Below are 12,899 nucleotides of genomic sequence, written 5' to 3'. Positions count from 1 at the left end.
CTAATACTCCTGGTTTTGTGTGTGTGTGTGTGTGTGTGTGTGTGTGTCTGTGTGTGTGTCTGTGTCTGTGTCTGTGTGTGTGTGTGTGTGTGTGTGTGTGTTTGCGTGTTTGCTTGAACTCAGCACTTGGGCATTGTCCCTGACCTTTTTTTTTTTTTTCCTCAAGGCTAGCACTCTACCACTTAAGAGTCACAGCTCTACTTCTGGTTTTCTGGTGGTTAATTGGAGATAAAAGTCTCACAGACTTTTCTGCCTAGGCTGCCTTTGAACTGCAATCCTCCGATCTTAGCCTACTGAATAGCTAGAATTACAGGCGTGAGCCACCCACCCAACTTCTACTTAGATCGTTAACGTATGCAGGCAATGCTGATCTCATTTTCAAAGATAAAAGATGGCATTTACTTTCATGTACATTGAATAATGCAGCTATTCCAACCATTGCTATATCAAAATTAAAAAACATGTAATATTTAAGCATTCGTTTTTTCACTTTTTAGATTGAGTCTTTTACCTTAGAAATGGCTTTGTTGTTTAGATTTTCAATTTTGTGTTGGGTTTTGTTTTGTGACAGGGTCTCACTATGTAATCCTGGCTGGCTTCACACTTGGGATCCTCCTGTTTCAGCCTCTCAAGTACTGAGATTACAAGCTTTCAAAATGTTGAACAAAAATACTTTTTAACATATATACCTTTTATGTCAAACTCTCAAATCTAAAATCATGATTTGGAACTATTACCAAGTAATACTTCTATTCACTACTATCTTTTTTAAGTTTTGACCCAGAATTTAATTTGTTACATTTAATTTGTTACTTTTTAAAAATATTTATTTGGCTACCTCCTGTGTTTCTTTGGCTACCACAAGTGTGTATATGTGTGTGTCCCATGCTGAAACCTGACCTCCGGGCCTTGTGTTTCTTGCTTGATCTTATTTTTGCTCCTTGCTTGTGCTCCAAGACTTGAGCCATGCCTCCAGTTCCAATTTGTTAATTAAAAGAATTATTTATTTTTGTTCTTTATTTATTTATTTTCCTTTTTTTGGTGGGGGGGTCTGGTCGTGGGGCCTGAACTCTAGGCCTGGGTGCTGTCCCTCAGCTCTTCAGCTCAAGGCTAGCACTCTACCACTTGAGCCACAGTGCCACTTCCGGGTTTTTTTCTTATGTGGTGTTGAGGAATTGAACCCAGGGCCTTGAGCATGTGAGGCAAGTGCTCTACCACTGAGCCACCTTCCCAGCCCCTCTTTTTTTTATTTTTGAGATGGGTCCTGTTATATAGCTCACACTGGCCTTAAACTCACAATCATCCTTGTCACACCTGAATTACAGCTGTGCACCACCACACCTGGCTCAGTTGTGTTATATTTTATCTAATATAGTCAATAAATACTTGTTGAGTAATTGAGTATTTGAAGAATATGAATTTATCTCATTTAAAGTGAATTTGTTACTAGTTTAGCATTCTAAGCAAGTACTCTACATTTGGGCAAAACCCATAGACCCTAGAAATTCTAAAGAGCATGATACATAAAATCTAATTGATTTCTCCATATTCTTTTTTACATATTTCTTGCAAACGACTTTAAAATCAGCATAAAGCATTTTGCTCTGTAATTAAATCATTTTTCTTGGCTTCAGAAATACATTCTAAGCAAAACCTACATTAACTCAATTTATAGTTACTAGTAAAGGTACATTAAAATTGAGAAATTAAAAAGCTATCTTTTTCTACTTGATATTCAACTACCATAGTTTTTTAGCTTAATGCTTTTCATTTTATTTTATCTTTTGGTTATGGGGCTTGAACTCAGGGCCTGGGCACTTCTCTGAGCTTTGTTGCTCAAGATTAGCTACTTGACTACTTTGAGCCACAGCTATACTTCCACTTTTCTTGTGGTTAATTGGAGATAAGAGTCTCATGACTTTCCTGTTCAGGGTGGCTTCTTACTGTCATCCTCAAATCTCAGCCTCCTATGTGGCTAGGCTTACAGGCGTGAGCCACCAGCACTGACCTAGCTTAATGCTTTAAAAAAAAATACCCGTAATGAACATGTAGAATGTAAAATCTGTAATTCCAAAATCTTTCATCCTGTTACTTTTGAAAGGATCAATGAAAGGATCCTTCACATCCATGCCCGGGGACCACACAGAGGCAGGCAGCATAGGAGAAAGATTATTTCAGGATTTATTAGAGGAGCCATATTTCCCCTGGAGAGGGAGCACACTGAAGCCTCCACTATCTAGGTAGCAGCAGGGTCTGAGGGATAGGAAGTGAAGTAGATGGGGTTCAGGTGGGTCTGGGTGGAGAGAGGGAGGGGCCAGCTGTGTGGCAGGAAGGGAGGAGCTCAGGTCTGGGTGGAGCTGAGGACCAAAGGTGGGCATAATACTTACATTCCTCGATCTGTTGTTTAATAAAAACCGGGGTACCAGGCCGGGGGAGGGGGTATGGGCAGAGTTTGTTTGTCTGGAGCTACTTCCTGCTGAGGGGGGCACTGTAAGGGGAGAAGGGGTGCCAGGTACTGTACGTGAAGTTGACCAAGGTCATGATGGTTATGAAGATGTTACTTGTCCAGTAACTTCTCATTTCAGTCATGAGGGGGAATGTAATTTTTTTTCCCCAGAAGACCAGCTTAAGCTAGCCTCAAAATTTTAATCCTCCTACCTCAGCCTCTCAAGCATTGTGATTGTTGGTATGCACCACTACCACACCTAGCTAATTCTACATTTTTCTTTTCTTTCTCTGAAGTTCATCCTCTTTTTCTTTTGATTTTAAGCATGAATTAGTTTCAAAGTTAGCTTGATACTAGCAATGAGGTACTTTATGCAAAAATATAGTCACTAGATATACCACTGGCAAAAGTAGGTACCCAGAACAGAAGCTGTCAACCACAGGAAGTATTTTTCTATCCCTTTTACTATCTTACCTTTGGAAATATTATTTTTCTTTTTCTTTTTTTTTTGGGGGGGGGGCCCGGTCGTGGGGCCTGAACTCTGGGCCTGGGCACTGTCCCTCAGCTCTTCAGCTCAAGGCTAGTGCTCTACCACTTGAGCCACAGCACCACTTCCGGCTTTTTTCTTTTTGCTTATGTGGTGCAGAGGAATCGAACCCAGGGCCTCAGGCATGCAAGGCAAGCGCTCTACCACTGAGCCACCTTCCCAGCTCCGGAAATATTATTTTTCAAAACCATGTAGAAATTGTAGCACAGTATTTTATAATAGAGAAAGGGTTTTTAATGTATTTATGTACGTACATTTGTCTAACATAATCACAGTCATTCACAGATACACACACACACACACACCATTAAACAAACAACTTAGTTCAAGAGACCACAGATTGAAATCACTTTGCCAGCAGCATTAATTTCTTCAGGAGTCTCTGAGGAATGAGCCTCTGTTTCCATGTTTCCTAGGTGACTTCATTTAGAGATCCTCAATTAACTGTATCTGCAAAGGTCCTATACCCAAGCAAGGTCACAGATGTGGGTACCATGTTTAGGACATGAATGTTTTTGCTTTTTGTTTTTTTGTTTTTAGGATAGTATAATTCTACTACTGTATTCCCAGTAGAAGGAAGTTTGGTTTAAATTCAAAAATTGGAAACAGTTTGACACGTCTCTTTCTTATAGTTGAAAAACTGAGAGTCAGTGTAATCTAAAATATATGTTTAATCAGTTCTGTTTCTATGAGGTTATTCTTGCCTCACTAACCTGTAGTACAACTTTACTGTCATTCCATCTAAAATTACTTATTTGATTATGTCTTTCTAGAAGGTGGACAAGGATATTGTCAACAGACTCTACCTATCGTTTGTTCTTTATACCTTGCTCAAGGACACTAACATTTGGAGTGTGTCTGAAAAATTTAATATGCCCAGAGGATACATACAAAGCCTGCTTATTGGAGCTGCCTCCTTCTCCTCCTGTGTGTTACACTTCTGTGAGGTAATTCAGATGAATGCATGCTGGTCCTTTTTGTTTTAACTGTTAGTAGGTAAGTATTTTTTCATAGTTAACTTACATTATTTCAAAACAGTCAAGATTTATTTCAAAATCCATCCTTGTTTTTAGGAAAAATTACTGAATCAACTAAAATATGTAATAACTAGTAGAAAATGTATAGTTTTCCCTACATTAGGGTCACCATTAACAGTTTTGGTATCTAGAATGAACTGTTGAAAACAGCCTTTTTCCATAATGGTAATTTCTATGTCAGTATTTTTCTTATGAGTGATAAATATGTCTGGTGTTTGGGTGGTAAGTTACCATTTCCAACAGTTGCTTAATGGGTTCAGTACCATGTTTTTCTCTCTCTCTCACTCTCTCTTGCTCTCTCTCTCTCTTGCCCTCTCTCTCTCGCTCGCTCGCGCTCTCGCTCTCTTCTTGATATTCTTTCTTTTCCTTTGTTTGATGTAGGATTGTGAGGACATTAGCCTTGGAAAACAATCTATATGTAGACATAGAAAAATAACTCTAATTCTGATGGCTGATCCTAAGAAGTATCAGCTAACAACTGCTGATACACTTTTACTCCTTTAAAGTACTTTTTCTTTTTCTTTTTTTTTTTGGTCCAGTCATGGGGCCTGAACTCTGGGCCTGGGCACCGTCCTTCAGCTCTTCAGCTCAAGGCTAGCACTCTACCACTTGAGCCACAGCGCCACTTCTGGCTTTTTTCTTTTTTGCTTATGTGGTGCTGAGGAATTGAACCCAGGGCTGCAGGCATGCAAGGCAAGCGCTCTACCACTGAGCCACCTTCCCAGCCCAAGTACTTTCTCTTTTAAGAAAGTATGTAAGTGATATAAAATAGTAGGTTGATTATATTGGTGAAAATGATTTTAACTGCAAATAATAGAAAAAACTCCACAGAAAAACCAGAACTAAGGCAGTTCCAGGGTTGATTGGTTTGGTAAATCCAGTCAAAGATGGTCTTTTCTTTCATTTACTTTATTGCATTAACTGCTTTCTTTTCTTTTTTTTTGGTCGGTTGTGGAGCTTGAACTCTGGGCTTGGGCGCTGTCCCTGCACTCTTCAGGTCAAGGCAAGTGCTCTAATGCTTGAGCCACAGCATCACTTCCACTTTTGTAATGGTTTATTGGAGATAAGAGTCTCATGGACTTTCCTGCCCAGACTGGCTTTAAACCATGATGCTCAGATCTCAGCCTCCTGAGTAGCTAGGATTACAGGCGTGAGCCACCAGCACCCGGCTGCATTAACTGCCTTCTAACTGGTTGCAGTGTGTCCAGCTGATGTGTCCCATGTATCATGTATTTCCAGTGATAACCAAAGGTGAAGAACAACATTAAAAAAAAAAAACTACTGCTGGGCACTGGTGGCTCATGCATGTAATCCTAGCTACTCAGGAAGCTGAGATCTGAGGATCTCAGTTCAAAGCCAGCCCAGGCAGGAAAGTCCGGGAGACTCTTATCTCCAATAAACCACTAGAAAATAAACCACTAGAAAACCGGAAGTGCTTTGTGGCTCAGTGGTAGAGCTCTTGCCTTGAGCTAAAGAGCACAGGGACAGTGCCCAGGCCCAGAGTTCAAACCTCATGACCGACCAAAAAAACCCAAAACAAAACTACTATAACAGAAATTTTCAGACATGTATTTAAGAAGACAAATCTATATGATTCCATGCATATACTCACTCATGTTTGATAATTATTGACTCATGATTTCCAGTATTTCTATTCATTTAAATAATGCCATATTGAACATTATGTTGCATTCCAATTTTTCCATATTTAACATTTTTTCTGAATAAATACCCAGAGATAGGCACTGGTTTTAGTTACTTGGGAAAAAAATTATATGTAGTGCCTGAGGTTTTGATAAAAATGAATAGAGCTCTTATTTCCTCTGTGTGTGTGTGTGTGTGTGTGTGTGTGTGTGTGTGTGTGTGTGTGTGTACACGTATGTACATACTTACCAGTCTTGTGGCTTGAACTCGGGGCCTGGGCACTGACTCTGAGCTTTTGTGCTCAAAACTAGCACTCTGGCACATCAGCTTCACTCCTGGCTTTTTGGTGGTTAATTGGATGTAAGAGTCTCACAGACTTCCCTGTCCAGGCTTGCTTTGAACTGTGATCCTCAGATCCCAACCTAGCTAAGATTACAGGGGTGAGCCACCAGTGCCCAGACTTATTTTCCAATGTTTAATTTTTTTCCCTCCATCTAAAATTATTTCATTAAGTTTCTCAGAAGAGTCTCCAACATTTTTCCTCATACTAATTTTGATCAGAATCATCTTTCATTTCTGGCATAACTCAAGTTGAGGAAATAGATACAAAGATTTAAATATGCCCTTCCCACACAAAGTAAACTGAAATAACTTACAGAAGTTAGAGTTTATATATTTTTTTGTGTTTTGCAGGAACTTGAAGAGTTCTGGGTTTATAAAGCCCTTTTGGTAGAACTTACCAAGAAACTGACATATTGTGTAAAGGCAGAGCTAATCCCTCTTATGGAAGTGACTGGAATCTTAGAGGTCAGTAGCATCTCCATTTGTCAATTGAGGTTGTTTTGACTACCAGAAAAAAACAAGTTTTGCTGTTCTTCAAAGTCTTACTATAGAGCAAATAATAGCAATTACTTATTTGTTATGGAAGTTTTTGTTTGGTTTGGTTTCATTTTTAAGATAAATTGCTGCCACGGCCTCCCAGAAATCTTCTGCTAATTGAGAAGCAGACCTGATGAAAAGACTCGGTTGTGGAAAATAATAGTAATAATAACAGTAAGAGAAGGAGAGTTTCCTCAAGAATATGCGCTATCACTTGCCACTTGTACTAAGCTTCTCTTCCCTCCTCTGCTCCAGTGACAAACTACTTCTGGCCATTTGGTCTTGTTGTAGAAGCATTCTCTTAAGACAGTCTGAAGAAAGAGTTCTCAGTTGGTCGCTCTCTGATTTCCGTTAACCATCCACATTATCCACTTCATTTCTTAGTTCTGCTTGGATACACACACACACACACGCACGCACGCACGCACGCACTCACGCATGCACGCACACACGCACACACACACACTGATTTCCGTTAACCATCCACTTTATCCACTTCATTTCTTAGTTCTGCTTGGGTACACACACATGCATGCACGCACGCACACACACACACACACACACACACACACACACTCTCTCTCTCTCTCTCTCTCCTTGAAACATTTAAGATATTGGACTAGAACTTTTTTTTTTTTTTGGCCAGTCCTTGGGCTTGAACTTAGTTAGGGCCTGGATACTGTCCCTTACACACACACACACACACACACACACACACACACACACACACTTGGTCCTTGAAACATTTAAGATATTGGACTAGAACTTTTTTTTTTTTTTGGCCAGTCCTTGGGCTTGAACTTAGTTAGGGCCTGGATACTGTCCCTTAGCTTCTTTTGCTCAAGGCTAACACTCTACCACTTGAGCCACAGCACCACTTCGGGCTTTTCTGAGTAATTTATTGGAGATAAGAGTCTCACAGAGTTTCCTGCCGGGGTTGGCTTCAAACTGCAATCCTCAGATCTCAACCTCCTGAGTAGCTAGGATTATAGATGTGAGCCACCAGCCCTTGGCTGAACTAGAGCATTTTGCTTAGGTCAGTGCTATTCACCTAAGTGCCTTAATATCTTTCTCATTCCTGAGTTTAGCACATATCAACAGGTTTTAGCTGCATAAAATCTACTTCAAAGTCAGATTTGAGATACCCAAATGCACGTTAAAAACCTCTTCAGGATTCTGAGAAGTTATTTCTTCACAGTTTATTAGTTTATTCTTGTCTCTCGCATGTGGATTTTTTTTTTTGCACTATCTCATTTCTGATTCTGCTGATTTTTGTAACACTTTTCAGGGTCGGGCAAAACAGCTGTACAATGCAGGTTACAAAACTCTAATGCACTTAGCTAATGCAAATCCAGAAGTATTAATAAAGACCATTGATCACTTATCAAGGCGCCAGGCTAAGCAAATTGTTTCATCAGCAAAGGTAAGCATGTAAATCATTGTCTAACTTTAAAATACTTTATAGCATACCTCCATATACCTTAGGCATCAAAACAAAGTATCGAGTGCTGCGTACAGTTACAGACACAAAAATACATGTGCTCAGAATTTTGGGTATAATGCAAGACTTGCTAAGAGAAAGACCACCTTAAAAATATAGCTGGTTTTCAGGGTTCACTGAAATCCAGAGACCCCTGGAAGCCATTGGGCTCAGCTTCCCCACAGCCTCTTTACAGAAGTCCTTTCTCAGCATCCTCATTATTTGTTCCTACTCATAAACATGTTCACTCACAAGGGAATTATAGCCTCAGAAATCAAGCTCCTCTATTTTTGGATGTTTTTCCTCCTACAGAATTCATCTCAATATGTTCAAGCTAAATTTTTTCTCTTAAATTTCCGGCATTGAATCAGAGTACTACTCTCTGCAGCCCAATCTGCTCTTTTTTATTGTAATTATTCCAGTGTTTGTAAACAGCCCTTACTGCCTCTAAGTGCTTCTCTAATACTAAATAAAGTTGATAGACTTCTCCCTCACTCTCCTCTTACCCTTTGCTAGAGGCAATCCAGGTTCTTGTTGCCCTTCTGCTCCATGTGGGTAAAGCCATTACATGACAATTTAGGCTTATTGCCATCTTGATCTCAACTATATATTTGATTTTGGGGTGTTTTTTTTTTTTCTGTCAGTCATGGGGCTTGAACTCTGAGCTTAAGCGCTGTCCCTCAGCTCAAGGCGAGTGCTCTACCTCTTGAGCCACAGTGCCACTTCCAGTTTTCTGGTGGTTTATTAGAGATAAGAGTCTCACGGACTTTGCTTGCCCGGGCTGGTTTTGAGAGTCTCACGGACTTTCCTTGCCCGGGCTGGTTTTGAACCGCGATCCTCAGATCTCATCCTCCTCAGTAGCTAGAATTACAGGCATGAGCCACCGACGCCCGGCTTATATTTGCTTTTTTAAAATCATCATAGATTTGCTACAAAAGGGTATTTCATTGTGCCATGCATATATATACTGTACTCCAGCAATCCCCTATTAACTCTGTTACCACCTCTTCCCTTCCTAATACAATTTCAAGCAATGTTATTGTTGCTTTCATGGATGGAGACCATCTATTCTGACCATATTCATTCTCTTACCCTTGTTATCACAACGCCCTCTCATGGGTTCCCACCCCTCCAAAAGAGCCTGTTTCTCTTTCCCCTCCTCCAACTCCCCTACTATATTTGTTTATACTTATGTATAAATTATGGTGGACTCATATTGATGACTCCAGTCCTAATACTTCCTGGTACATACGATGGCATAACAGAATTTTGCTTTAAAACTTAGTGGCTTAAACAGTCATTTTATTTTGCTTGTATTGTTGTTGATTAGACAATTCAAAAGTGTTCAGCTACGTGATTCTCTCATTTGGGGTTTCATATAATCACGGCTAACTGTTGCCGGAGACTGTAATTCTCCAGCGGCAGAATGTGGCTGAGTGTCGATCACCGGGCTGACAGCTGGTAACGGGCTATTACATGGGGCTTTCTGTTGGAATAGCTGCATTATGGCCTTTCTATGACCATAGGTTTTGTGTCATTCATTTACTTACTGCTGATCTGTGTGGTTTTCATTGGATGTATTGGGAGATTTGTTTTACGTGGTCACCATTGTATCAGATTTTCAAAAGCTTACCTAATTACTTTTTTGTTTTGGTTTTGTTTTCTTTTGATTTTGACATAGAGTCTCACTGTGTATCCCAGGCAGGCCTCAAATGTGCCCATCCTCCTGTCTCAACCTCTCATGTGCAGGGATCATAGATCTGAACTACCATGCCCAGCTCTTTAACTACATTTTAATTTCTCTTATATAACACTCTGTAATGTGCTCTATCTAATTGGTAGAGTGGTTTTGTTTCACCTGATTTTGCTGAACTTTTAAGTATAAATTAATTTATTTTCTGCCAATTCTGGGGCTTGAACTCAGAGCCTGGCTGCTGTCCCTAAGCCTCTCTGTGCTCTATGATAGCGCTGTACCACTTGAGTCACAGTGCCATTTCTAGCTGTTTATGAGTAGTTTATTGGAGATAAGAATCGAATGGAAGTTCCTTCAAACCACAGTCCTCAGTATCCTGAGTAGCTAGGATTATGGGTGTGAGCCACCAGCACCTAGCTAAACATAGTTTTTTTTGGGGGGTCCAGTCATGGGGCCTGAACTCTGGACCTGGGCACTGTCCTTCAGCTCTTTAGCTCAAGGCTAGCACTCTACCACTTGAGCCACAGCGCCACTTCCGGCTTTTTTCTTTTTGCTTATGTGGTGCTGAGGAATTGAACCCAGGGCCTCATGCATGCAAGGTTAGTGCTCCACCACTGAGCCACCTTCCCAGCTCCAAAATTTTATAACAAAAGAAGTACAATTATTTCACCCTTATATATACAACTAATGCCAACATTTTGTTCCTGATACTTAGAACAAAAGAGGGAACATCCTTATTCAGGGCCATATTTTGTTTTTGTTGTTTGTTTTTAGACAGGGTCTCAACTCAAGAATGCCTGTGCTTCCCAAGTCTTGGGGTTACAAACATGTGCCCTTATGCCAGCTATGTGCTATATTTAGAAATACTATTTTCCTGTATATTGCTGTTGAAATTAACTATGTTTCTGAGTGTGGTGGCACATATTTACAACTCCAGCAAACTGAAATAGGAGGGTTGTAAATTTGAGGCCAAGCTGCCCGACATAGTAAGATTTTGTCTTAAAGCAACAGAAAAAGAAAGAAAATGGAAGGGAATGAGAAAGAGGTTAACCATGTTAACTTTAGTAATTTGATAAAACTTTTCTTTGAAATACCGATGAGTTTTAAAAGCATACTAAATTTGGAGGGATAATAAAATGATAACACTTTTAGGAGCTAATTAAGATTTTGCCAAATTGTATGAGATTTTATAGATTAAAAATTAATTTTTAAGTGGCCAGGTCTTCAGTAAAACAAATCTTTGGATGTGTTAAAGCTCCTTTAAGTTTGGTATACTTATACAGTGATCAGCTGAAATGGTTTTAACTAAATGCCTCAGCCACATTAATGCTAATCACTTGTTCTTAAATAGTCATTTTTATTCAGTCTCATTATTTTAGTTTTAATATCTAGATTATGGATGTATATGGATTCAGGTTTCTAGTAGACAGTGGTACATTTGGGGCCTCATGACGTGATGTTTTATTGCAGATGCTGTTGCATGAAAAAGCTGAGGCTTTGCAAGAAGAAGTAGAAGAATTACTGAGGCTGCCCTCTGATTTCCCTGTTGTGGCCCCTTCTATTGAAGAGGAATGAAGTTCTGTGATGCACATTTTCAAATCTAAATTATTTATTATATACATATTTTATTAAAGAATCCTTAAAATTTATAAATGACAAATATATCTTAATTATATGTTGAGTATTGTGGTTATATTTAAATCTGTCTCGCTCGTAATTACCATAACCTTCTCACTAATAATCTGTCTTCTTCAACATTATCTCCCTGTGAAAATTCTTCCTCAGCATAGCTCCATCGTTACTGTACCTCTCATTATTCTCTTAATCTATGCAGGCTAAGCACACACTCCACCTCTGAGCTGCACTCCCAGCCCGCTCTTACCCATTCCCTTCATCAAACTGGACTATTTGAAATCCCCAAACTTTCCCTGCCATTTCCAGACTTCCATATCCTAAAACTGCCTTATGTGATTGCCAGTAAATGAAAATGTGAAAATGAACCATGCATTTCTAGTGTCAAGTAAAAATGTTTGAATACTGTCTATGAAATTATCTTATATTCATCCTAATACAGGTGCTTTTTCCTTTCTTCAAGCATTGTGAGTCTTTTTTTTTTTTTTTGGTCCAGTCATGGGGCCTGAACTCTGGGCCTGGGCACTGTCCCTCAGCTCTTCAGCTCAAGGCTAGTGTTCTACCACTGAGCCATCTTCCCGGCCCTCATTGTGGGTCTTTATTTATGCCTTCCCCTCTGCCCCTTCCCCCAGCTTCTTTTTGTTCATTATCTTTGATGCCACATAGCATCTACTAGACTGCATTCCACAAACAGAAACCTCTGTGAAGAATGAATGCTACCAGATTAGCAACTTAATATTACCTGTCCCAATCAGAATTATAATTCTAGCATAGACTTTTCAAGTAAGCCCACAGTCAAGGTTCTTTGTGACTTAGCATTTTAAACTTAAATATTACAGGCATCTACACACCAGATGCCAGTGGTTCACGCCTATAATCCTAGCTACTCAGGAGGCTGAGATCAGAGGATCGCAGTTCAGAGCCAGCCCGGGCAAGAAACTCAGTGAGACTCTTTATCTCCAATTAACCACCAGAAAACCGGAAGTAGCGCTGTGGCTCAAGTGGTAGAGTGCTCGCCTTGAGCTGAAGAGTGCAGGGCCAGTGCCCAGGCCAGAGTTCCAGCCCCATGACTAGCAACAACTATAGCACTTTCTATGTGCCAGGTACTAGTCTGGATAGTTTCTGTGACTTAACTAGTTTAATCCCTTCAACTACCAAGTAAGCCAAGTACTAGTATTATCCTCACAATAAGTTACAGGTGAGAAAGCTGAAACAGCAGGAGTAACTTGCCCAGGCCATAGAGTGGGAAAAGAACAGGGATTCAGATCCATGCAGTCCAAGCCTAAAGTCCATGCAGTTACTCATATACTACTGTCTTGATAGATGATGTGCCCACGTTTTCCCTTCCTAAGTATTCCTGTCATCTAACTTCACTTTTCTTCCTAGCATTATATGCCATTATTGTGCCCCATTCTGGATTGTCTTTATACACATCAAATATGACATCCTAATGTTTCAGTAGAATCTTGGGTGCCACTGCACATGCTCCATTTGTAGCAGCTACTTTGTCTTTGGTAAAAGCAACTTCTAAGGATTTCTCA

The 12,899-nt window shown here is 39.9% G+C and overlaps 1 protein-coding gene across 3 annotated transcripts in view; it reads left to right on the top strand.

Annotated features, from left to right (window-relative positions):
• The window catches only part of Helq (helicase, POLQ-like), a 39,428-nt gene extending 28,020 nt beyond the window's left edge, over nucleotides 1–11,408 (top strand). For 2 of the 3 annotated variants that reach the window (XM_013020231.1, XM_013020229.1), the window contains 4 exons: nucleotides 3,767–3,940; nucleotides 6,368–6,481; nucleotides 7,842–7,976; nucleotides 11,197–11,408. In XM_013020231.1, the coding sequence (XP_012875685.1) occupies nucleotides 3,767–3,940; nucleotides 6,368–6,481; nucleotides 7,842–7,976; nucleotides 11,197–11,301 (528 nt within the window). In that variant the 3' untranslated portion in view covers nucleotides 11,302–11,408. The remainder of the gene's footprint in view (nucleotides 1–3,766; nucleotides 3,941–6,367; nucleotides 6,482–7,841; nucleotides 7,977–11,196) is intronic. The other variant, XM_013020228.1, reaches the window with a different exon arrangement.
• The last annotated feature ends 1,491 nt before the right edge of the window (nucleotides 11,409–12,899 follow it).

Source organism: Dipodomys ordii, unplaced genomic scaffold, assembly GCF_000151885.1.
Source record: "Dipodomys ordii isolate 6190 unplaced genomic scaffold, Dord_2.0 Scaffold49, whole genome shotgun sequence".
NCBI classification, from domain to species: Eukaryota; Metazoa; Chordata; class Mammalia; order Rodentia; family Heteromyidae; genus Dipodomys; species Dipodomys ordii.
The sequence above is the reverse complement of the archived record's forward strand: the minus strand, read 5'-3'. Positions and strand labels throughout refer to the sequence as shown.